Source organism: Lissotriton vulgaris, unplaced genomic scaffold (genome assembly GCF_964263255.1).
Source record: "Lissotriton vulgaris unplaced genomic scaffold, aLisVul1.2 SCAFFOLD_726, whole genome shotgun sequence".
NCBI classification, from domain to species: Eukaryota; Metazoa; Chordata; class Amphibia; order Caudata; family Salamandridae; genus Lissotriton; species Lissotriton vulgaris.
The window spans coordinates 905,766-931,735 of NW_028243544.1; the positions used below are offsets into that span (position 1 = coordinate 905,766).

General features: G+C 52.1%; 1 protein-coding gene across 2 annotated transcripts in view; it reads right to left on the reverse strand.

Annotated features, from left to right (window-relative positions):
• DYNC2I2 (dynein 2 intermediate chain 2) overlaps window positions 1–22,845 on the reverse strand; it is a 116,570-nt gene extending 93,725 nt beyond the window's left edge. For both annotated transcript variants that reach the window (XR_015304130.1, XM_086948615.1), the window contains exons 1-2: window positions 22,386–22,845; window positions 21,460–21,714 (exon numbers count right to left, since the gene is read on the reverse strand). Coding sequence is in view for 1 of the 2 variants with exons in the window: in XM_086948615.1 (XP_086804741.1) it covers window positions 21,460–21,714; window positions 22,386–22,466 (336 nt within the window). In the remaining variant the exon portion in view is untranslated. The remainder of the gene's footprint in view (window positions 1–21,459; window positions 21,715–22,385) is intronic.
• Window positions 22,846–25,970: the final 3,125 nt, after the last annotated feature.

Consider the following 25,970-nt stretch of genomic DNA (forward strand, 5'->3'; position numbering starts at 1 on the left):
ATTTGTATATCCGTGCACAATCTGTGTCGCCAAGGGCATTGGGCGAGCGAGTGGCTTTTCTTGCTGGGTTGTGACACATATGGGCCTTGTTGCTACCCCTTTTTTTGGGCTCCTTATTCCTAATTCTAGTTCCAGCACAGGAGGCTTTTTACCAGGATGTGTTTTTGTGATTTCATTGCCTCAGTTTTATAGCAATTTGTTGAGGTTGTTGGAATTGATTAGGTGCCCCGTCTTGATTGGTTGTCCCAGCGCCATGTTTTAGGTTGTGCCAGTTGTTGTATCTGCGCTGATGCTCAATCCAGTCCATGCGTGAGCGCTTGTAGTTCCAGTGCTGTGACATAAGCTGCACCGATCTAACGCCGGCCGCCACCGTACCACCGCCAGGAGGTCGCATCCTAATACCAGGAGCCAATCACTCACAGCATGCTCTACCGCAATTCTTTGTGGGTGCTCCGCTACTCAGCTTCCTCCATCTGCCTGGACTACTCCCTTGTTACAGTCAGTCAGCCTTGACTGTCCTTAACCTCTTCTCCTTGTGGCTGCCTCTTAGGACGTGCTATGCTGCTCTGTGCGTATGCTATATACTGCAGACTATCTGAAGTTGGGCCTTGCGCGGTAATTAGGGCTGCGACTGTAGGGCTGTGTGACTGACAGTGGCTGGGGCTGGCAGGGGTTGACTTGGCGTAAAGCCCCTGCTTCAGCTCTGTCCTGGTTTATGACAACTTAGCTGTAGGGCTGTAAGGAAATAAGGCTGGTACTGAGGTGGTGAATATGTCATGGCCATCAACGTCTTATTGCCGCTTCAGCTGCCACTGTTAAAGTCCTGGACTAAATCGGTGCGGGCGTAGCAGGGCTGAGTTGAGGGTTTGTAGTGAGCATTGGACCAGAGCAAAGAAGCGGGGAATGCAGTGAGCTGAAGCTCGGGCCAGCTCAGCTGCGGTGGCCTTAATGCGCGGTTGCCCCACCTCTGCTCTTTCCGACTCTTACTGCTCCTGGTTGCTCCGTGCATTTCCACGTGGCCCCCACACTCCCGCAGGTCCTCTGTTCTTACAGCCCCTGGCAGCAGCTTCCGAGCCTCCAAAGCCCTCTGCTCCACTGTTGCACGCCGCCCACTAGCTTCGGGTCTCTCTAGCACAGTGCAACTTGCAGAGTGTTGTTTTTGTGGATTGAAATTCAGGGATGCCCAAGAGAATACAAGCAGCAGTGTTTTGTAGCAGCTGTAGTTTGGTGAGAAATTGCTTTTGGATATTGAGAAAGAGACCATTGCAGTAATCTCGTCTTGTCATAATAAGTGCTATTATAACTGTTTTTGTAATGTCTCTGGAAGATGGGGTCGAATTTTCTTAGCTGTTTTAAATGTAGAGAAGATTGATGCTGTGATAGCTTTTATTTGGTCACCATATGTCAGTTTATGGTCTACAAGCACTCCCAAATGTTGTACTTTCTTTGCGGGTTTGGGAAGAACCCCCAGTTCTTGTGGCCACCAGCTTGGGAACCAGAAGGATGTGTCTCTACCAACCACAATAACTCAAATTGAGTTTGAGACAATTTGAGCTCATCCATTTGCTTGCAGCCAGGATACAATTGCTAAAACGGGAATGGATGTTTTCCTCATTACCAGTTAGAGAGACAACAATTTGAGTGTTGTAAGCGCAAGAAGTCAGTGAAAAGCCAAATGATTTGATTAATGCCGCCAGAGGTGTCACATAGATATTGAATAAAGTGGGAGTTAGTAACAATCCTTGGGGTGAATCCTGCTAGGGAAAAAGAAGGGGTCTGAGTCAGATCCTCCGGTAGAAACTGATTGTTCCCTTTTATTGAGAAATGATTTCATAAGAATCAGGGCTTTTCCTTTTATTCCTATCTCAGCGAGGCGTTTGATCAAGACATCATGATTCACTGTGTTGAATGCTGCCGAGAGAGCCAACAGGATCAAGGCAGCCTAAACTCCTTTGTCTAAGGTTGATCTAATTTCTTCTGTGGCCACGATCAGCACAGATTCTGTGCTATGGCCACTTCTAAAGCCGAATTGAGAAGGATTGAGAAGCTCCTTATTGTTGATAAAGGTAGATAATAGTTGATTCATTCGTTTTTCCACTACTTAAGCAGGGAGGGGGATCCATGACATTGGTCTATAGTTATTTGGATCAAGTGGATTAAGGTTAGCTTTCTTTAGTAATGGTAAAATGGATACCTTCTTCCATTGTTTTTGAAAAACTTAAGTGTTAAACAATGTGTTGAAGATGGTTGTCAGTTGATTCGCAATTACATCAGTGTTTTTTTTTTTAGAAAGGCTGGAGGGCATGGTTCGTGGCTTGAGCCTGATTTTGAAGCATTTATTTGTTTGACTATTGGTTGTCATAAGGGACAAATTTGGAAATTGATGTGGATTCGAGGACTGCGGGGTTGGTAGCATCGTTACTCACCACTAAAGCTGTGCACCTTTCTAAGTCAAGACTGTAAAAATATTTAATACGGCTACCGCCTGCACCTCATAGAAACAATGGCTAGCCTCATAACTGTATCCTCAAGACAGACCACCCGTTGATACCTCGCATCTATCTGTGACACCAGTACCAAACTGGGATCTTGTGTATTAGGTCGGCACCAAGAAACCATGCTGCAAAACTTAGTGGAATTTCAAATCTGCAATGTTTCAATAGAAAAGAGGCGCCTCAAGAAGCAGAACAAGCAAGAGCACCAGGAAATGGCCTTTAAATGCGAGATTCTTTTGCACAGGCTGCCCTAGATGTCAGACTGGACCGCCTGGATCATTCCAATCCACCCCTCCCCCAAGGAACTTACAGTTTATGTACAAAATTGGGTCGGCATAGTAATCATGTGTGTTAACCAAGCTCTTGTCTTTTCCTCATACACAAATTCATGTATATACATGTATGCTTCGTGACCCCTCGCTCTTTGAAAAGAATGTATCCTAACTGATTTATATCAAAGGTATTCTTGAGTCTAGTGGCTGCAGCGTTGAGGGGTCTCTACTAGGGAAGAGTTGGACAATCTAAAAATAGGATGAGCACCAGTTACACATGGAGGTTTGGGCGGCTCTGCCAGAAGGGGTTTCATGATCCAAGCAGACTACATGCGGGATCTCAAAGAGAAGATAGGATGTAAAGACTGTGTTGGCTGGAGGGAGGGGGGGGCGGGGGGGGGTGGGATGACGAAGAAAATAAAAACGTACATCCTTGCCCCATCCCTCCTCGTTGTCCCTCCACTCTGGTTGGAACAGAAAGCACCCCTGAGCCAATCACAACACTGCAATACAGCGTTGCAATTGGTCTCAGCGCCGTGGTTCGGCACTCAGCAAGAGAATGGGAACCTGGGCATGCTATCCGCCCAGGCTGTAATGCAACCTGGGTGGGGAACATGCAAAGTGTGCATGACTGCTTGGCCGGCCAGAGACGGTCAGGCAAAAATTAAGGTACACTTTACAGAGTGCTCACCACGGCTCCTCTAGCTCTGAGAGCAGCCCAGCCCCTCCCAGCCAACCTGCCTTGGCAGGAACAAAGAAAATTATTATGAGTGATTATCATTTTATTTTTTCATTAATTCACTGCTGAAAGGAGTGGGGCAACTCTCCTTCGACTTAGCAAGGAGCCGCCACTCTGTAAAGAATACTCCAAGAGGGCAGCTGACGTCATATGCACGGATTGGAGATTAAAAAGTAAATCAGAAACATGTACCTAAACACATAATCGGAAAAGACGTTAACACTATTTCCCTCCCCCGATTTAAGTGAGAAGCAAAGTTGAAGCAAGAGCTAACTTAAAAAATAAAATAAGAATTATTAAACAGGTGTTATGATACAAAGTACTAAGAAGTGAGAACAATCTGGAAGAATACAGCACAGGTTGTATGATCCAGACCATAATTGTGTACCAAACCTTTACTCAGTAGTCTGGAAAAGAGCTACAAAATTAGGTGTTGTCTATAAACCATTGGAAGTGTACGTTTTCTAAAGCTACACGATGAATCGAAGTAGAATTTTGAAGGCGATGGGCTGACTGAAATAGAAACACCAGTTGTAAACCTATGAAAAGGTTTGCTTACTAAGACTTATCAGAACTGTGCAAAGGATTTCAGAATATTCATGTAGATTCACCCCATCCAACACAAAAAACAACTGAAAGGCTGCCCTGCCCAGCTGTGTCCAACTGAGATGAATCCCTTTGAAACCTTAAATGATCCTGCATCACACTATTAAAGTGCAGTTCTTTGCAACAGAACAAAAATCCAGAGTATTTGCATCTATATATATATATATATATATATATATAACTAGCAGCCCATCCCGACGTTGTCTGGGTATGAATTGCTGCCGGCCAGCAGTATATTGTTTTGTAGGTTTTCGTTTTGATAGCATTTCTTATCTGTGGCAGGCCTGTGAAACGCTCCGATTCACAGTGCACTGCGGATGCACTTAAGAGTGCGCGTTCAGTAGTGTGTGAACTCGAGTTTCCCTACTTTATTTTTCCTTGCAATATTATATAGCGCAAACTCGACAACATGGCATGAGCACAATTTACATTACAGAAGAACACATTCATTTGTGGTAGGCACAGGGAGACAAAGCGATTTGCCTGGAATCACAGGATGTTGAGCTGATGCCGAGATTCGAACGTAGCTCCCCAGCTCTAAAGTTCGCAATTCTAGAACTTGTGGCGGGAGGCGTGTGTAAAAGTGTATGTCGGTGCTGGCCATCAATGAGAGACCAGTGCATTTTTCAAATGGGTGGTGAAAAAATATGAGTATGTTGCTGGAGATGTGGGCCGCCGTGCCACCAATGCACTTACCGGGGGAGGGTAAACACCCATTATTCCGCAACTTTCTTTCCGCATACCCTCACTCTGCATACTTTCATTACGAAAGTACCATGACTCCGCAATGCCATTATAACGCATCGCATTACATTTTATATGCTTTTACCACGCATACATTTACAATGAAATTTGTTGTAAATGCATGAATGGTAAAAGCATGTTTTTTTTAATGTTTGGATAAGGTAAGTATGGGTATAGGGGTATATGTTTTGGGGTACTGAGATAAATGTTTTGGGGTGTTTGGGTATTTTTAGGGTTCAGGGCTAGGTTTGGGTTCAGGGCTAGGTTTGGGGTACAGGGGTATTTTAAGGGTTCAGGGCTAGGTTTGGATTTTGGGGTACATGGGTATTTTAGGGTTCAGGGGTAGGTTTGGGTTTTGGGGGACAGAGTATATTTATAGGGTTAAGATGGGTTAGTGTTTAAGGGTGTTGGGGTATTTTAAGGAGTAAGGGTGGGTTATGATTATGGGTTGCAGGGGTATTTAAAAGGGAGCAGGGTGGGATTAGCACACGATATGGGACATGGCATTAAGGGCGGAACGTACCATACGCCCCCAGCGTTTGTCACGCCCCCAGCACACGCCCACAGCACAACGCAGACACGCCCACAAGGGACTACTTTGCTGGCACGGTTCTTTTACCTTTTAAATGTATATGGTGGGCGTCTGCATAGCCTATGTCCTTCTGCTGCAACTGCCCTTTCCAACGCTGTATTGGGTGTTGTGATTGGTGCTGTGGTTCCTGAGATTACCCGCCTTAAAGGTTTGGGCTCTCTCTTTATTATATTAGTATGGATATGGATGGAAAACGAAAGTATGTCTGTCTGTTTGTCCTTTATGCATTACTACACCATTCATCCGATCGGCATGAAACTTTGGGAAGTTGTTGAGTACACTCCCGCGAAGGTTTCTGGCAAACAAAAAAATAAAATATTGTTACAAGTTGTTGAGTACACTCCCACGAAGGTTTCTGGCAAAAAAAAAAAAAAAAAAAAATAGAAAAATGTGTTATATATCGGCCCCCCAGGGCCCTCATAATCTTTCCAATACTGAACGTTTACAGTTTCCGGTGCGACTCGCTTTTGCAATGACCATCAACAAAGCACAAGGACAATCGCTGCAAGTGTGTGGACTAGATTTGGAGAATCCGTGCTTCTCACATGGACAACTGTATGTGGCCAGCTCACGCGTCGGAAAACCTTCTGATTTATTCGTGTACGCACCAGACGGAAAAACAAAAAATACTGTGTAGCCACAAGCATTCAAATAAATGAACAGAATTAAAACAACACTTTAAAATGTTTTCCCTGTTCCTTTGGGAGGGTGGAGTGGTGCGCGTGGCAATACGCAAATGTTTTCTCTCTACCTACTGTGGAGGGCTCGCGACCTCCGATGTCATCTCCTACTACCACGCCTCCCATCTCCTTGTGCTGAATGAATGGTGGTATGGGGACAGAGGTGACCCGGCATACGCGCTAGAGCGCTACCTGATGGATCCACACACACTGCATACCACTCTCTACTTGGCCCCACTGCAGAAGAATCTGCCGCTGGTTACGCGGCTGGTCTTTCACATCTGGAGACAGTCTCTGAAACGTATAGGGTGGTGGAATACTCTAACGAGGGAGACCCCGTTGTGGCATAATGGGCGCCTCCCAGGGCTAGCGGCTCTTCAGGGCTTTAAGGGATGGGACGCCATTGGGGTTTTGACCCTGGGAGATGTGGTGAGGCATGGATCTCAAGTCCTTTACGGAGCTTCAGAGGGAGTTTGGCATGCCTAGAACTCAGTTCTTTCGCTATTTACAGCTCCGTCATGCGTTGTCCCACTGTCTGGAGGGTATTGCCACACTGCCGGAGTTTAGCCCCCTCGAAGCTAAGGTCTTCATGGGAGATCTAGAGACCAAGAAGATTTCAAAGATCTATCAATCACTAGTCACACACAGTGCTCTGACTTTAGAGGGGTTGCGAGGGAAGTGGGAGGAGGATGTGGGAACCTTGGAGGAGGAGGACTGGAGGGAGGCCCTAGCTGCTCCGCGGGGGTGGCAATAGCCATGCGTCTACAACTCATTCTGTTTAAATATCTCCATCGGGTCTACTTCACGAGGGTCCGGCTGTGGTGAGCGGGATGGTGGCCTCCACGGAATGTCTACGGTGTGGTCGGGAGGAAGGCACATTTCTGCACACTGTGTGGTCATGCTCCACGCTGGACCGCTTTTGGCGGGGGTATTTTCGTGCCTGTCGGAGGTCCAGGGGTGGACGCTCTCGCGTACTCCACAGCTTGCTCTTTTACATGTCATTGAAGGGGTCGGGGGCATTGCATACAAAAGCCACTTGTTGCTCCTGGGGCTTACCTTAGCGAAGCGTGATATTTCTAGGCGATGGAGTGATGCCCAGGCTCCGCCGCTCTCTGTCTGGAAAAATGGACTCGACTTTAATATGGGGCTGGAACAACCCATCTTCCTGGCCCGTGGCTGCCCACGCAAACATTATAAGATATGGAAAAGGTGGGCTGATTATAGAGGTTTCGTGCCTGTCGGAGGTCCAGGGGTGGACGCTCTCGCGTACTCCACAGCTTGCTCTTTTACATGTCATTGAAGGGGTCGGGGGCATTGCATACAAAAGCCACTTGTTGCTCCTGGGGCTTACCTTAGCGAAGCGTGATATTTCTAGGCGATGGAGTGATGCCCAGGCTCCGCCGCTCTCTGTCTGGAAAAATGGACTCGACTTTAATATGGGGCTGGAACAACCCATCTTCCTGGCCCGTGGCTGCCCACGCAAACATTATAAGATATGGAAAAGGTGGGCTGATTATAGAGGATTGTGGTTGGATGCCCCAGTTGCGCCTGCTGATCTCCCTCTGGGTTGATTGGGAGCGTCGGGGGGGAGTCGGGGGTACGATGACGACGCCCCGACTTCTTGTGTTTCTTACCTGAAGAGCCCGACGAATGGTGACTACTTCCGGAGCGCCCGGCGCGGCTCCGCGACCGCTCCCTGGACCTCCGGCCGGACCGGGACCGCTCCCGACGCGGGGCCGACACCCGGAGCTCGAGTAGCTTGCGGGACCGCTCCCGTCTAGCCTTATTAGTCAGAGCCCGGCAATCGACGCAGGCGTCCACGTCGTGGTCGGGGCCCAGGCACCGGAGGCAGAGTCGGTGATGGTCCGTGACCGACATCGTGCGGTCACAACCGTCACAATTCTTGAAACCGGGCATCCTACCAGGCACCAAAAAGATATAGAAAGTGAACAAAACTTGGTCAAAGACCGGAGCACTGCTCTTCGGATCTGCGCTTACTGGCGCGGAAAAAAGAAGAACTGACGTCAGCGCGCGGAGGCGGCGTCTATATACTCCAGCGACGTCATCACGGCGCACGATGCCGACGACGGACGCGGAGCCGTAGGGGACACCTGCAGACGACGCCTACCGACGCGCAGGGGTACTGCTACGCAAAAGTTTCCGGATCCAGACTGACGCCTGGGGATATTCTAAGGTAAGGAATCTAATACTAACTAATGTTTCTTACAGATATATCGTTACCGAAGGTAAGTAACTTGTTCGTATGGGGGTCTGGAGAAGGGGGTATGGGGGGTGGGCGGGGCCTATGGTGGGGGGCGGTTATGTGGACCGGCTTCTGTGCGCATTTACTACTCTTGCCATATGATCCTAAGTTATTCTGTGACTCGAACCCAGTGAACTGTTGCGCATGTTGGGGTGGGGGGGAGGGGGGGGGGGGAGTTATGTTTGTTAATGGCTCATTAGGTTCAGCTCCCTGGTAGTCTGGACTATGTCTTCCACTGTTCGGTACTGTAGGAGAGTAGGGTCTGCAATCCTATGATCACCCGGACTTTTTGCTTTTGTTTCACTGGTTTACGACTTTCTCGGGCTGCGGGCCTGCCAATCAGACCCACAGCCTAGCTGTTCTCTCTCTAAATTGATGCATGTACCTTAGGTGCATTACCCAATTGGAACTGGGCCACCCTGTCAGACCCTGTACCTCAGGGCATCAGTGTACCCAGGGCCTACCAGGGGCTGAAGCATGTATTATGCCACCCCTGGCTGGCCATCTAAATCTGACACAACTGGCTGCACGACAGCTGGGGCAGCGTAGCGTACCCGCTCGTTGCTTTAGGTATAGTAGCCCTATATCTAACCCCACGATGGACACCCGAGTTCCTATCAGACACTCCTATGGCAGGCCTTGACAATCCTGAAGGCAGAGTGCTTGGAATCGTGTGAATTGGGTTCTGGTCCGAGCCGAGCCCGGTTGCAGCTGGCGGAACCAAGACCCAATGGCTGTTCCATGATAACGCGTGCCATATCGGTAACTTCGGTATTGCGTTATCCAGACATGTCGAGTAAGGTGTCATACGAATCGGGATGCTACCCCCTCACCAATTCTGGTGACGAGGTTAGCATTCCGCCCTTCTAGAGGGACACGACATGTATGTAACTGTGAACCCCGGTTAAAGTTAACTAAAGCCTCAGCTCCACAAAATGGATGCTGCCACCACAGACACGAGTCTGACCTCCTGCTGCTGGGAGTCCTTCCCGCGAGGAGAGCTTGGACAAAGGGTTTCCTGTCAAGGGCGGTGTTCGCACCGTCCCAGACAGGGTTTGTGTATTCTGGGTAGGTAGGGCTTTGCGAGAAGGTGACTGCGGAGTGGCACCCCGGTGCTCACTACGCATCTGCCGGTCAGAACCAGTTCCAGGGGCGCCAGCCCCTGACCTGGGGACAGTCCGGCAGGGGAGAGGGGTGTAACTACCCCCCTTCCTGGTCCCACCCTTAGGGCAGGACCTAGTCATGTACCCACCCCTTTCTTTAGGATAAAGGCCGGAGCGGGGACCCTTCCAAATTAGATCATCTTTGAATCAAGAATACTTTCTACGAAAGGACTTCGAGACTCTTCTCAAGATTTCTCCCTTGTGGCTAAGGAGTAGTCACCCTGCACCAGCGGGCACCATCTAAGAACTCTGCGGTTTGCTGCAAGTCCTTCCTCAAGGAATCCGACAGCCCAGCTCGACGAGAACCGGCTTCCCTGGCACCTCTGACCTCTACCCACGTCATCAGCTCAGCTGTGATCTGTGGGTGCGACGAGACCTCGAGGGACCGGCCATCATCAAAACCGGCACGCTTTCTTAATCAGTACGACCATCGAAGCAATTCTCTGGTGAGTGCTCTGGGGTCCGAGAAGCCCCGACCCTGAGCTGCTCCAGCACCGAAGTGCAGTCTCCCAGCATCTCCCCGATCTGCGTGGGGCCCTTCTGCTCGCCGCTCAGTACGTTGTCTGGTCACTAGCCGCTGGCTTGTGCCCTTCTTTGACGACATCCGACAACCAACGCTGCTGGTCTGGGTGCTCCAGACTGGCTCTTGCTTCCATCTTTGAGAGAAGCCCCCGGACCCTCCTGGTCCACTCAAGACGCCATTTTAGGCCCACCCCGTGGCCCTGAAATCTGCCAAGGCTTGTTGCCCCCATCCTGGACCCAGCGACGCCGACAGCATCAACCTTCGTGGGACAGCTCGCACCTCCATCCTGGTCGCCGACAACGCCTCCTGGTCCGTGAGACTGCAGAGCCTAGCGTCGCCCACTCACCTAGTCGAGGTGACGGCCAACCGGTGCCTTCCTGGTACCCTCTGACTACTGGCTAGTAGTACGAACTTGGTCCCCTCTGCTTTCAGGTATCAACGATCTCTGATCCAGGCTTGGATCTCTACGAACTATTCAGCACTGGTCGCCGGCCAGCAACTCCTTTTCTTCCGGCTCCTGGCTCGTCAGCGAAGACCCCGACGCCTGTAAGACTTGTGCAGCCGCAGCCCTCGTGGCTAGGTAACTTCGGCATTTCGGTGCCTGCATAGCCTCCTTACTCTAGGGTCCCGAGTCCCTCGCTTCCGACTTGCCTTATCGGGTCCGCCCGAGACCACTAAACTTCCCGTGTCCCCGGACACTTGTTTAAATTGTGCACTTGAAGTATTCTCCTAAGAGTTTTGGTTTGTGCTTAGTACCCTGTCCTCATAAAGAGTCCAGGGCTGTTGTGATTCTTAATAAATATTCTGTTTATTTTCATAACACTTGTGTGGTGTCCTTTCACTTGGGGTTCAAGGGGTATGTGATGGTATAACAGCTGGCTTAACACGCCCTCTAGAGTTTAGCCCGAAGACTGCTCGTATCCACGCTACTAGGATAGCTGGTCTAAGGTTGACTTACAACCAATCACCATAAGGGTCGTTGGAACGATACATAGCGGTCGCTAGAATAGCGAACGCTGCATATCGGGCCAACTTCTCACATTGGTGAGCAGCGGTTGGGATTTGAGCTTGCTGTTGTTTTACCACGCGTATCCTAAGAACATCTTGTGAAAGATCGCCTAAGTACCCCAGGTACATATAACCTAGCTTAGAATACTCTGAGTTCTACTGAACCAGCTGTTGTAGCTCTTCAAGGCTTAGCACACCTTGGCTACAACTCTTAGCAAGGGCTCAGTAGGTAAACCCATAGTGTAGGTAGGTACATCACTTACACCACACTAGAAACAGCATGTCGGACAAAGGCGGAAACTCTGAGTCTCCCCTCGTGTCAGTCGACCTTCCACAGGTCACCTCCAGATATGCTGCGCTTAGCTTTCATGAGATGCGACAGATCTGTACGTCTCGAAAGATTAAGCAGGGTGCAAACCCTACCATTCCGTTTCTGATTGGTCTCTTGGAGACTTATGATGCCAAGAAGGCGGGTAACCCTGACCCTTCTCATCCCGAAATGGAAATGGGAACCCGAGGTGACCCTGACCTTATCCATCTCTCTGCCGAGGGCGAAGAGGAGGACGAGGAACCAGAGACATCTGGGGACGAGGCAGACAAAGGTCCAGTCATAGTTAGTCAGCTAACTCAGGACAACTTAAGCCGGCACGAGTTTGGTACTAGGAGACCCCTGGGGCCTCTCTCGGGCCAGCTTAACATTGGGAACGGACGAGTTAGGTCTCTGTCGAGAGGCTCTAACAGATCTGTTCGAACCAATGGCTCTCGAGGTTCTGCTCGAAGAGGGATGACATCACCTCAGAGGAGAATGTACGAAGCAAAGGAGCGGGAAGTCAATCTGCGGATCGAAAGGGAAGAACTTGCCCTAGCCAAAGAAAGACTCGCCTTTGCTCGAGAGCAAGAGTTGAGTGGGACGATTCCCACTGGTGGCAGCATTCCCCCACGGGAACCCAGGAGTTTAGACACTAAGCACCTGAATAAGATATTGCCCCCCTTTAAGCAAGGGGACGCCATCTACAAGTGGATTACTGCTTTGGAGCGGGCCTGCACTGTACAGTGCGTCCCCCAGAGTCAGTGGGCAGCTATCTTGTGGCTCTCCTTTGAAGGTAAAGGTAGAGATAAGCTCCTCACCACAAGGGTCGAGGACGCTAACAATTACCAGATCCTGAAGAACACACTGATTGATGGGTTCGGCCTAACCACTGAGCAGTACAGGTTGCTGTTCAGGGATACCCAGAAAACTCAGTCTCAGGACTGGTCTGATTTCGTTGATTGTGCCACTAAGGCTTTTGAGGGCTGGTTGCTGGGCAGTAAGGTTACTGATTACCAAGGATTGTATAATTTGATCATGCGAGAACAGATTTTAAACAATTGTCAGAACCAGTTGTTGCATCAGCACCTTGTCGACTCGGATCTGACCTCTCCCCAAGAATTGGGAAAGAAGGCAGACAGATGGGTCAGAACAAGGGTTAAGCAAAACCAGGGCCAGAACCAGGGTGGTCAGAAGAAAGCAGACCAGAAGGGTAAAGATTCGAAAGGGGAACAAACTGACCAGAAGTCTTCGACAGGTCCCCAACAACCCAAAGACGGGGGGGGTCAGGCTTCCCAGAAAAAGAAGAATCAAGAAGGTCAATCGAAAAGGTGGTGCCAATACTGTAAAAGTAAAACTCACTGGTTTAGTGAGTGCACCAAGAAAGGAGGGCAGACTCCTGCTACTGCAGCCCCTACGGCGCCTGTGCCCCCTAGTACAGCCAGCAGTAGTAGTGCGCCTCCCAAGGGACTAGTTGGGTTAACCTTGGGTTCTGAGGGGTGTGACGGCTTAGCTGGTACACTCACTCAGGCTGTCCTTGTCTGTACAGGGGATGTGGATATATCCCCTGATATCAGTCCCAATACTTTGGGCAAACACCGACAGACGCCTTTAATAAATGGAAGAATGGCTCAGGCCTATAGGGACACTTGTGCCAGCGTCACTATGGTGACGCCTAACTTTGTGGACCCTGGACAGATCATGCCAGGTACAGAATTCCTGGTGACCAATGCCAGCAACGCCACTACCCGTCATAGTATGGCGATTGTTGCTTTCTCCTGGGGAGGGGTAAATGGCCAGAAAAAGGTTGTTGTTAGTTCAGACCTCCCAGTGGATTGTTTGTTGGGCAATGATTTGGAGTCATCACGATGGTCAGAAGTGGAGCAACGGACTCACATGGAGATGTTAGGCTTGCCAGCACACGTGTTTGCTGTGACCAGGTCACAGGTCAGACGATGCCCCACTGAGCAGGTGCTGGATCCTGGAACAACGGACCAGACACCTCCCAAGAAGAGGAGCAGTCGGGTTAAGGCTTCGCCTTCCCCCTTGCCCCAGGTCGAGGATCAGGACTCAGAGGAGGCTGACCTCCAAGAATTGCGGGAAACTGAACCTAAAGAACTCGAACTTGATCAAGTTGAGTTTCTGGGCTCAGGGGGACCCACACGAGAGGACCTGGGGAAGGACCAGTTAGGCTGCCCTTCTCTTGAACCCCTCAGACAGCAGGCTGCTGCTGAGGCTGCTGGGAACGCCACAGGTACCCACAAGGTATACTGGGAAGATGGACTCCTGTACACTGAGGCAAGAGACCCCAAGCCTGGCATGACCAGGAGGCTGGTCGTCCCCTTGTCTCAGCGTGGTTTCCTCCTTACCTTGGCCCACGAAATTCCCTTAGCAGGACACTTAGGCCAGACGAAGACGTGGGACAGGCTTGTCTCACACTTTCACTGGCCTCACATGAACGAAGATACCAAGGAGTTTTGCCGCTCCTGTGTCACTTGCCAAGCCAGTGGTAAGTCAGGTGGCACGACAAAGGCCCCCCCTTATACAACACCACCAGCTGATCCGCGCCGCCAAGAAAACAGCATTCAAGGACCGGTTGGACAACAACGCACACAACTGCAAGGAACTCTTCAACATCGTGAAAGAGCTTTCCAACCCCAGCGCAGGAAACAACGACATCACCCCATCGCAAGACCTCTGCAACTCCCTCGCTTCATACTTCCACAACAAGATCGCGGACATACACAACAGCTTCAACAACCAACCAACGCACACCATGACCGAACAACCACCCCCCACCACCACCCTCCACGCCTGGACCCCGATCAGCACCGAAGACACCATCCGCACGATGAACTCCATCCACTCCGGATCACCGACCGACCCCTGCCCTCACCACGTCTTCCACAAGGCCGACGCTGTCATCGCACCCCACCTGCGAGACATCATCAACACATCCTTCGACACCGCCACCTTCCCTGAGAGCTGGAAACACGCCGAACTCAGCGCTCTACTCAAGAAACCAACAGCGGACCCCACCGACCTCAAGAATTACCGCCCCATCTCGCTCCTCCCGTTTCCAGCCAAAGTCATCGAGAAGACCGTCAACAAGCAGATGGCCGCTTTCCTCGAGACGAACGGATCCCTCGACCCCTCACAGTCCGGCTTCCGAGCCAACCACAGCACCGAGACCGCCCTCATCGCCGCCACCGATGACATCCGAGCCCTGATGGACAACGGAGAAACAGCGGCCCTCATCCTCCTAGACCTCTCCGCGGCATTCGACACGGTCTGCCACCGCACCCTAGTACGGCGCCTCAGCAACGTCGGAATCCAGGACAAGGCGCTGGAATGGATCATCTCCTTCCTCGACGGAAGAACACAGAGAGTCCGCCTACCACCGTACAAGTCAGAGGCCACCGAAGTCATCTGCGGCGTCCCCCAAGGATCATCTCTGAGCCCCACCCTCTTCAACGTCTACATGAGCCCCCTCGCGGCCATCGTACGCAAACACAACCTCAGCATAATCTCCTACGCCGACGACACCCAGCTGATCCTCTCCCTGACCAACGACCCCGCCGCCGCCAGAGCCAACCTACACGAAGGGATAAAAGAGGTAGCCGAGTGGATGACGACCAGCCGCCTGAAACTGAACTCGGACAAGACGGAGGTCCTCATCCTGGGCTCCTCTCCCTCCGCCTGGGACGACTCCTGGTGGCCTCCCGCCCTGGGCACCGCACCCAAACCGACAGACCATGCACGCAACCTGGGCTTCATCCTGGACTCCTCCCTCTCCATGACCAGGCAAGTCAACAACGTCTCCTCGGCATGCTTCAACATCCTACGCATGCTACGGAAGATCTTCTGGTGGATCCCCACCGAGACCAGGAAGACCGTCACCCAGGCCCTCGTCACCAGCCGACTGGACTACGGCAACGCCCTCTACGCCAGTACCACCGCCAAGCTCCAGAAGAGACTCCAGCGGATCCAGAACGCCTCAGCCAGACTCATCCTCGACATCCCACGAACCAGCCACATCTCCGGACATCTGAGAGACCTTCACTGGCTCCCCGTCAACAAAAGAATCACCTTCCGCCTCCTCACCCACGCACACAAAGCCCTACACGACCAAGGCCCGAGCTACCTCAACAGCCGAGTCAACTTCTACGCTCCCAAACGCCACCTCCGATCAGCCATCCACGCCCTCGCCGCCGTCCCCCGCATCCGAAGAGCGACTACAGGAGGAAGGTCCTTCTCCTACCTGGCCGCCAAGACCTGGAACTCCCTCCCGACCGACCTGCGCCTGACCCAAGACCACCTCTCCTTCAGGAAGAAGCTGAAGACCTGGCTGTTCGAGCAGTAGCGGCTCCCCCCCCCCCCCCCAGCGCCTTGAGACCCTACGGGAATGTAGCGCGCTTTATAAGTGTCACTGATTGATTGATTGATACCAATGCCTGTGGTGGGGGTGCCCTTTGAACGGGTGGGGATTGACATCGTCGGTCCCATGGAACCACCAACAGCATCAGGGCACAAGTTTATACTGGTGGTAGTGGATCATGCCACCAGGTATCCTGAAGCTATTCCCCTTAGGACCACTACAGCGCCTGTTGTGGCAAGAGCCCTAGTTGGAGTATTCTCCAGAGTGGGCTTCCCTAAGGAGGTCGTCTCCGACAGAGGTGCAAACTTTATGTCGAGCTACTTAACTGCTATGTGGAAGGAGTGTGGTGTCAACTACAAATTCACTACTCCCTATCATCCACAATGCAATGGGCTTGTTGAGAGATTCAACAGGACCCTGAAAGGGATGATTCACGGACTACCTGAAAAGCTTTGGCGTAGATGGGACGTCCTGATCCCCTGCCTTTTATTCGCTTACAGAGAAGTCCCACAGAAGGGGGTTGGCTACAGCCCTTTTGAACTTTTGTACGGGCATCCTGTGAGAGGACCCCTGTGTTTGGTGAAGGAAGGATGGGAGAGACCTCTCAAAAAGCCTGCAACCAGCATAGTGGACTATGTGCTGGGCCTCCGCTCGCGGATGGCTGAGTACATGGAGAAGGCATCCGAAAACCTTAAGGCCAGCCAGGAACTCCCAAAAACTTGGCATGACCAAAAGGCTGTCTTGACTGTTTATCAGCCCGGACAGAAGGTGTGGGTGCTGGAGCCAGTGGCCCCGGCAGCACTCAAGGACAAATGGTCCGGGCCCTACACCATCCTGGAGAAAAAGGGAGAGGTCACCTACCTGGTAGACCTGGGAACTCCCCGGAGCCCCCACAGGGTGCTCCATGTCAACAGGCTCAAGGCATATGTCGACAGGAAGGACATGAGTTTGCTCATGGCCATGGATGAGGGACAGGAGGAGGAGAGTGACCCTCTCCCCGACCTGCTCACTCAGAATCCTGACGATGGATCGGTAGATGGTGTTGTCTTTTGTGGCAGCCTCTCCGAACATCAACAGGAGGATTGTAAACAGGTTCTTCAATCCTTCCGGCATATGTTCTCTCTAACACCCAGTCAGACCAATTGGTGCACCCATGAGGTCGACACTGGTGACAGCTTGCCCGTGAAGAGTAAAATCTACCGGCAGCCAGATCACGTTAGAGACTGCATCAAGAACGAAGTGCAGACAATGTTGGAGCTGGGAGTCATTGAACCCTCGGACAGCCCCTGGGCTAGTCCCGTAGTTCTAGTGCCGAAACCTCACACCCCGGGCGGTAAGAAAGAGATGAGGTTCTGCGTAGACTACCGGGGTCTCAATGCAGTCACTAAGACTGATGCCCACCCAATACCAAGGGCAGACGAGCTTATCGATAGATTGGCTTCGGCCAACTACTTAAGTACGTTTGACCTGACAGCTGGGTATTGGCAAATCAGGTTAGCTGAGGACGCCAAGCCCAAGACAGCATTTTCTACCCCTGGTGGGCACTACCAGTTTGTGGTGATGCCCTTTGGTTTGAAAAATGCACCTGCCACCTTCCAACGGTTGGTGAATCACGTTCTCACTGGGCTGGACGACTTCTGTGCGGCGTATCTTGACGATATTGCTGTCTTTAGCTCCACCTGGGAGGATCACCTGGTCCACCTGCGGAAAGTGTTAGAGGCTCTGCAAGCGGCAGGTCTCACTATCAAGGCTACCAAGTGCCAGATAGGGCAGACACAGGTTGTATACTTGGGCCACCTCGTCGGGGGAGGTCAAGTTCAGCCACTGGAGAGCAAGATACAGTCAATCAGGGACTGGGCTCCTCCAACCACCCAGACTCAGGTTCGAGCTTTCTTGGGCCTGACTGGTTACTACCGGAAGTTCGTCAGAAATTACGGATCGATTGTGACTCCGCTCAATGAACTGACGAGTAAGAAAATGCCAAAAAAGGTTCAGTGGACAGCGAGCTGTCAAAAAGCATTCGATGACCTAAAACAGGCCATGTGCACGGCACCTATCCTCAAGAGTCCAGACTACTCCAAACCATTCATTGTCCAAACAGATGCTTCTGAGTTGGGTGTGGGAGCTGTTCTATCTCAACTGAATTTTGATGGTAATGACCAGCCCATTGCTTTTATAAGCAGACGGCTGACCCCCAGAGAGAAAAATTGGTCAGCTATAGAGAGGGAGGCCTTCGCTGTGGTGTGGGCCCTGAAGAAACTGAGGCCGTACTTGTTTAGCACTCATTTCAAAATTCAGACCGACCATAAGCCCCTCTTATGGCTAAATCAGATGAAGGGTGAAAACCCCAAACTGCTTAGGTGGTCCATTTCCCTACAGGGGATGGACTTCACAGTGGAGCATAGACCTGGCACTGATCATGGCAATGCAGATGGGCTCTCCAGGTATTTCCACTTAGAACAAGAAGACTCACCTGGTCAAGGTTAGCTTATTGTCCCAACGTTTGGGGGGGGTCATGTAGGAGAGTAGGGTGTGCAATCCTATGATCACCCGGACTTTTTGCTTTTGTTTCACTGGTTTACGACTTTCTCGGGCTGCGGGCCTGCCAATCAGACCCACAGCCTAGCTGTTCTCTCTCTAAATTGATGCATGTACCTTAGGTGCATTACCCAATTGGAACTGGGCCACCCTGTCAGACCCTGTACCTCAGGGCATCGGTGTACCCAGGGCCTACCAGGGGCTGAAGCATGTATTATGCCACCCCTGGCTGGCCATCTAAATCTGACACAACTGGCTGCACGACAGCTGGGGCAGCGTAGCGTACCCGCTCGTTGCTTTAGGTATAGTAGCCCTATATCTAACCCCACGATGGACACCCGAGTTCCTATCAGACACTCCTATGGCAGGCCTTGACAATCCTGAAGGCAGAGTGCTTGGAATCGTGTGAATTGGGTTCTGGCCCGAGCCGAGCCCGGTTGCAGCTGGCGGAACCAAGACCCAATGGCTGTTCCATGATAACGCGTGCCATATCGGTAACTTCGGTATTGCGTTATCCAGACATGTCGAGTAAGGTGTCATACGAATCGGGATGCTACCCCCTCACCAATTCTGGTGACGAGGTTAGCATTCCGCCCTTCTAGAGGGACACGACATGTATGTAACTGTGAACCCCGGTTAAAGTTAACTAAAGCCTAAGCTCCACAAAATGGATGCTGCCACCACAGACACGAGTCTGACCTCCTGCTGCTGGGAGTCCTTCCCGCGAGGAGAGCTTGGACAAAGGGTTTCCTGTCAAGGGCGGTGTTCGCACCGTCCCAGACAGGGTTTGTGTATTCTGGGTAGGTAGGGCTTTGCGAGAAGGTGACTGCGGAGTGGCACCCCGGTGCTCACTACGCATCTGCCGGTCAGAACCAGTTCCAGGGGCGCCAGCCCCTGACCTGGGGACAGTCCGGCAGGGGAGAGGGGTGTAACTACCCCCCTTCCTGGTCCCACCCTTAGGGCAGGACCTAGTCATGTACCCACCCCTTTCTTTAGGATAAAGGCCGGAGCGGGGACCCTTCCAAATTAGATCATCTTTGAATCAAGAATACTTTCTACGAAAGGACTTCGAGACTCTTCTCAAGATTTCTCCCTTGTGGCTAAGGAGTAGTCACCCTGCACCAGCGGGCACCATCTAAGAACTCTGCGGTTTGCTGCAAGTCCTTCCTCAAGGAATCCGACAGCCCAGCTCGACGAGAACCGGCTTCCCTGGCACCTCTGACCTCTACCCACGTCATCAGCTCAGCTGTGATCTGTGGGTGCGACGAGACCTCGAGGGACCGGCCATCATCAAAACCGGCACGCTTTCTTAATCAGCACGACCATCGAAGCAATTCTCTGGTGAGTGCTCTGGGGTCCGAGAAGCCCCGACCCTGAGCTGCTCCAGCACCGAAGTGCAGTCTCCCAGCATCTCCCCGATCTGCGTGGGGCCCTTCTGCTCGCCGCTCAGTACGTTGTCTGGTCACTAGCCGCTGGCTTGTGCCCTTCTTTGACGACATCCGACAACCAACGCTGCTGGTCTGGTTGCTCCAGACTGGCTCTTGCTTCCATCTTTGAGAGAAGCCCCCGGACCCTCCTCGTCCACTCAAGACGCCATTTTAGGCCCACCCCGTGGCCCTGAAATCTGCCAAGGCTTGTTGCCCCCATCCTGGACCCAGCGACGCCGACAGCATCAACCTTCGTGGGACAGCTCGCACCTCCATCCTGGTCGCCGACAACGCCTCCTGGTCCGTGAGACTGCAGAGCCTAGCGTCGCCCACTCACCTAGTCGAGGTGACGGCCAACCGGTGCCTTCCTGGTACCCTCTGACTACTGGCTAGTAGTACGAACTTGGTCCCCTCTGCTTTCAGGTATCAACGATCTCTGATCCAGGCTTGGATCTCTACGAACTATTCAGCACTGGTCGCCGGCCAGCAACTCCTTTTCTTCCGGCTCCTGGCTCGTCAGCGAAGACCCCGACGCCTGTAAGACTTGTGCAGCCGCAGCCCTCGTGGCTAGGTAACTTCGGCATTTCGGTGCCTGCATAGCCTCCTTACTCTAGGGTCCCGAGTCCCTCGCTTCCGACTTGCCTTATCGGGTCCGCCCGAGACCACTAAACTTCCCGTGTCCCCGGACACTTGTTTAAATTGTGCACTTGAAGTATTCTCCTAAGAGTTTTGGTTTGTGCTTAGTACCCTGTCCTCATAAAGAGTCCAGGGCTGTTGTGATTCTTAATAAATATTCTGTTTATTTTCATAACACTTGTGTGGTGTCCTTTCACTTGGGGTTCAAGGGGTATGTGATGGTATAACAGCTGGCTTAACACGCCCTCTAGAGTTTAGCCCGAAGACTGCTCGTATCCACGCTACTAGGATAGCTGGTCTAAGGTTGACTTACAACCAATCACCATAAGGGTCGTTGGAACGATACATAGCGGTCGCTAGAATAGCGAACGCTGCATATCGGGCCAACTTCTCACAGGTACCCTTCTGTGCTCGTTACAGGGCTGCGGTAGAGGTCTCTGGGATGCAGAGCCCTGCAACTATGGAGTGCTCCCCTACAGGAGTCATGTTTGATGGAAGTTTCTCCGCTTGAAGAGCAAATATTACGGGCAATACGGGAGGGTTACAGTTTCGACCAAGGATAATGTGTAATCCTATGGACGATACCAAAAGGGCTAGGCTGAGGCCAACGATGTACTAAGCTGTATAATCTTTTGTGTTACCGAGGCTTAAGGGGGTGGGGTGGGGGGGGTTCTTGGTTTTATATCAATTTGGTATGTTTTGTATTCTCTGCAAATGATAGCTTGAGGGCCTATGGGCACAGTTCTTTTCGAAGGGACAAGGGCCTCATCCGCGCCACAGACTATGCTACTGGCAGTTATGGGCAGCTATATCTTCGCTATGTTTCCCCACTGGGGGTGGCAATTCGGTAAGATGTGGCAATGTGTGGTGCGATGCTTACTATTGTACTGTGTTATGCTTATTTAATAAAATATGTTTTTTTAAATGTTTTCCATATTAAAATGAATAAGTTTCAATAAAAATGACACAATGTAAATTTAATATTATCATGACAAGTTTACTTAAATTTCCTTTCTTCTGAGATCGCAGCAACACGCGACGGGTAAGCTAGTTTGTAATAACCAGCACTGCACATGTCTGTGGCTTACCGTTAGGTTCTGTTCTGACCAATTCACATCAAAGCCATCAAAAGCATGACTTTTCCAGTTCTTGTCCAGCTCCCGGATGACATCACCCTCCACCCGCTGAAGAAACTCTGCTAAGCCTGGGTGGTGGGACAGTTGTCCTGGGTGGAGGTCCAGCTTTGGGCAAACGCTTGTTTTAGTCTGAGTGCCAATGTTTCTGCCATGAGGTCCCTGTATAGCTGCATCGATTCTAGAGATGGGGGTGGTCTGGCAGCTTTTCTGGAATCAGAGAAAAAAAAGAAACAAACTAAGCATGGAGGGATTACATTTTAAGTTTTAGATGGAAGAGTGTTCATAAAACTGGTAACCTTGTCTACCATGGCCACTATTTTGTATTTTATTCTTGGCTTCGGTCAGATAAGAAAAACCGATACAGAGATAGCAGACCTGACTCAGGGCCCCCATACCCAACCACTAAGTCAAAAATGTATTTATTTGGGGACTGCCACACCCCAAACACTCCTCTGAAGCTACACCCTTTGTGCTAAAGATGCATTTCCGTAAGAGCAAAAGGACTGTTTCGCAATAAGTGGGTGCAATGAGATTTCACCCAACAACATAACGTGGAGGGAAATATTTTAGCCTAGGGACGTCCAACAGCAGTCGAAAACGACCGGATTGAGGCAGGTTTTCAGGATATCCTACACATTTTTTCCAAATAATAAATCTAACTAGAGTCCAAATTCACCGTCAATCGTTAGATGCCAAATCTGACAAGGATGCACCCACTCTGTACCTACGTAGGCCACACCCTGCTATAGCCCCCTCTTACAACGTACTGCCTTATCTGCAATCAGTGATTGTGGGGTGGTTAATAACCTTATGTAGTGACTCTGACCCTGGTGCAAGACCCTCTCCATGACTAGGCCTCAATACAGCGCCTCATTTACCGAGTCACTCTGCAGCTCTTGGGACTTCCTCCAGAGAGAATCGATGTGCGTCCCCTCCAGGACCTCATCCACAAAGGACATGTCTCTGCTCCGACGAAGGCCTCGCTTCCTGCACCCGGGGCCCCTGTTCCTTCACCCAAAGACGCTCCTGTTCTTCCTGCACCCGGGGCCCCTGTTCCTTCACCCAGGATGCTCCTGTGCTTCCTGCACCCGGGGCCCCTGTTCCTTCACCCAAGGACGCTCCTATGCTTCCTTCAACCCGGGGTCCCTGTTCCTTCACCCAGGATCCTCCTGTGCTTCCTGCACCTGGGGCCCTTGTTCTTTCACCCAAGGATGCTCCTGTGCTTCCTGCACCCGGGGTCCCTCTTCTTTCACCCAAGGATGCTTCTGTGCTTCCTGCACCCGGGGCCCTTGTTCTTTCACCCAAGGATGCTCCTGTGCTTCCTGCACCCGGGGTCCCTCTTCTTTCACCCAAGGATGCTTCTGTGCTTCCTGCACCCGGGGTCCCTCTTCTTTCACCCAAGGATGCTCCCGCGGTCGTTCTTGCGCCCAATGATAGTCCTGACCTCTGCACCCATGAGACCACAGGTGAGTGCCCTCTGACCCCCTCTCGTGGACTCCTCCTGTGGGTGACCTCTGACCCCCTCTCGTGGGCTCCTCCTGTGGGTGACCTCTGACCCTTTCCTCAAGGGCTCCCCCTGTGGGTGACCTCTGACCCTCTCCTCGTAGGCTCCTCCTGTGGGTGACCTCTGACCCTCTCCTCGTAGGCTCCTCCTGTGGGTGACCTCTGACCCTTTCCTCGTGGGCTCCTCCTGTAGGTGACCTCTGACCCCCTCTGCTGTACTCCCCCTGTGGGTGACCTCTGACCCCCCTCGTGGGCTCTCCCTGTGGGTGACCTCTGTCACCCTCTGCTGTACTCTTCCTGTGGGTGACCTCTGACCCTTTCCTCGTGGGCTCCTCCTGTGGGTGACCTCTGACCCCCTCTGCTGTACTCTTCCTGTGGGTGACCTCTGACCCTTTCCTCGTGGGCTCCTCCTGTAGGCGACCTCTGACCCCCTCTGCTGTACTCCCCCTGTGGGTGACCTCTGACCCTTTCCTCGTGGGCTCCCCCTGTGGGTGACCTCTGACCCTTTCCTCGTGGGCTCCCCCTGTGGGTGAACTCTGACCCCCTCTCCTCGTGGGCGACCTCTGACCCTTTCCTCGTGGGCTCCCCCTGTGGGTCTGACCCCTCAGTGTCACCGAGACGCCCCCGCTTCAAGGCTCCCGGGTGCCAGGCGCCCACACCAGAGACGAGACCCTTAGCAACGCGTCCACACCACGTGACTCTTACGTCAACACGTCCGCGCGTTCTGTCTATTGGTTGCCCTCCCATGCATAGACCCGCCCCTAGCAACGACGTAGAACACGTCCCCGTGTGACGTAGGCGCGAGCGGGGGAGGGGGGAGTCGTTGAGGCGAGCGGGAAACGCGGGGCAAGAAGGAAGGAAGGAGCGGGGCAAGAAGGAAGGAGCGGGGCAAGAAGGAAGGAGCAGACCTGGGGGACTTCATGATCCCCGGCCGCGCCTGACTCCAACATGGCGCCCATGCTGCAGCAGCTACAGGAGGGGCAGTGGTGGCCCATCCCAACTAATGGTCCACTTCCTTCACCCCCAGGGAAGCTCATGATTTAATTTTTTTTTTTAATTTATGCGTTTTTATATAGCGCGGACTTTACCCGAAGGCGTCAGAGCGCTTCACAATAGGAACAGAAAAATTACAAATGAACAAATTACAAAAGCAGACGATAAGTTACATGAGGTAAAAGTGACAATTGTGAGCCAACAAAATACATGAGGTAGCAAACAGTGCATTACAGGAGGAAAAAGTGACAAGTGTGCCGGTTACAAAAGAAAACAAAGTACAAATAGAGGTATAATACTGCAAAATATGCTAGACATAGAGGCACAAGAACAAACGTTATAAACATAAACTCATATGCTCATAAACGGGGCAAGAAGGAAGGAAGGAAGGAGTGGGGCAAGAGAAGGGAGCAGACCTGGGCGGGGTGGAGTGAGGCCAAAGGGGTGGGAAAGAGTGGGGCACAAAGTGAGAGCGGGGGGGGGGGGGGGGGGAATTAGGCCATCACCTACCCAGCTTGACTTTGGGCAGACTCTACTTTGTCTCTCCATCCTATCCACCTCCTACTCCTTTACCCCACCCCCTTACCCTTCTAAGCTCCATTTATTTAGTCTTCTACTCTCTTGAAATGTTTTTCTAGTAACTGATGTAACATGTAACTGATGTAATTTTGTCATTTCTGTGGAACCTTATTTAAAGCGCTCTGATACCTCCGGATCTATCCAGCGCTATAGAAAATTCTCACAATAAAATAAATAAAGGGGGATGGGAGGGAGTGAGGCACAAGGGAAGCAAGCTTGGTTGGGGGGGTGGGAAGGAGTGGGGCACAAAGAAGCAAACTTGGGGAGTAAGGTGAGGAGTGGGGCACAAGGAAAGCAGACTTGGGGGGTGGGGTTAGGAGTGGGGCACAAGGGAACCAGACTTGGGGGGTGGGGGGGATTTGGGCACAAGGGAAGCAGACTTGGGGGGGTGGGAAGGAGTGGGGCACAAAGGGGGCGGACTTGGGGGGGCACTCGGGAGGGGGCGGAGTGGGGCCCAGGGGGGGTAGGCTAGGAAGGAGTGGGGCACAAGGGGGGGTGGACTTGGTGGGGTGGGAAGGAGTGGGGCACAAAGGGAGCAGGCTTGAGGGGTGGGAAGGAGTGCGGCACAAAGGGGGCGGACTTGGGGTGGGAAGGACTGGGGCACAAAGGGAGTGGACTTGGCTTTGCCGCAAACTGGCCGCCGTGCTAGAGATCTACAAAGAATCTCCGGGGCAAGGAATCACTCGATTGTGAATATCCCTGTCTATGCCCCCCATCCACCCTTCTACACATCACCCTTGCATACAGAATTTCATCAGCAACGCAACTATCGTTCGACACCACCGCAAATAAGAGTTAACCTACATGAAGAGCTGCTGAGAGAAGGACGCTCCTCAGGAATTTACCTGACTCAAGAGGGGATCGAAGCTTCCCGAGTCTAGGCTGGAGCCGATGCCAAGTCCTGTCGCAACTGCTGCAGGGTGAGCCTATCGCTGGTCCTTCACTGTGCTCTAGCTCTCATGGTTATGGCGTAGAGCTCTGGGCAAAGGGAGGTGAACACCCCACCTCCCCCCACCCACCGCTGCTGAGAACCTTGTAGTGATGCAGGCTCGAGGATCCGAGCCGCCCCTGAGTCAATTACTGCCTCTTCAACCGCATTGTGGAACCGCACTGCCGTTGCGGCGTTGAGCCTTGGGCAAAGCGAGGAAATCACAGGAGTGACTGTGGCGCGAGGCTGAGGACGCAGCGGCTGCCAATTCCTGGCAGCATGGAGCAAACTGGTGAGGCAAGCGGAGGTCCGGACGTCTGGTGGCAACGGGAGGCGCTGCAGAGGGCTTCCCTTGCAGGCTGAGAACCCTTTGCGGCCCCGATAGCACTACTTCGTTTACCCTGGGGAGGAATTCAATTCAGCGGTGCCTGACTCTAACATGGTGCTCGCGGTGGACGCC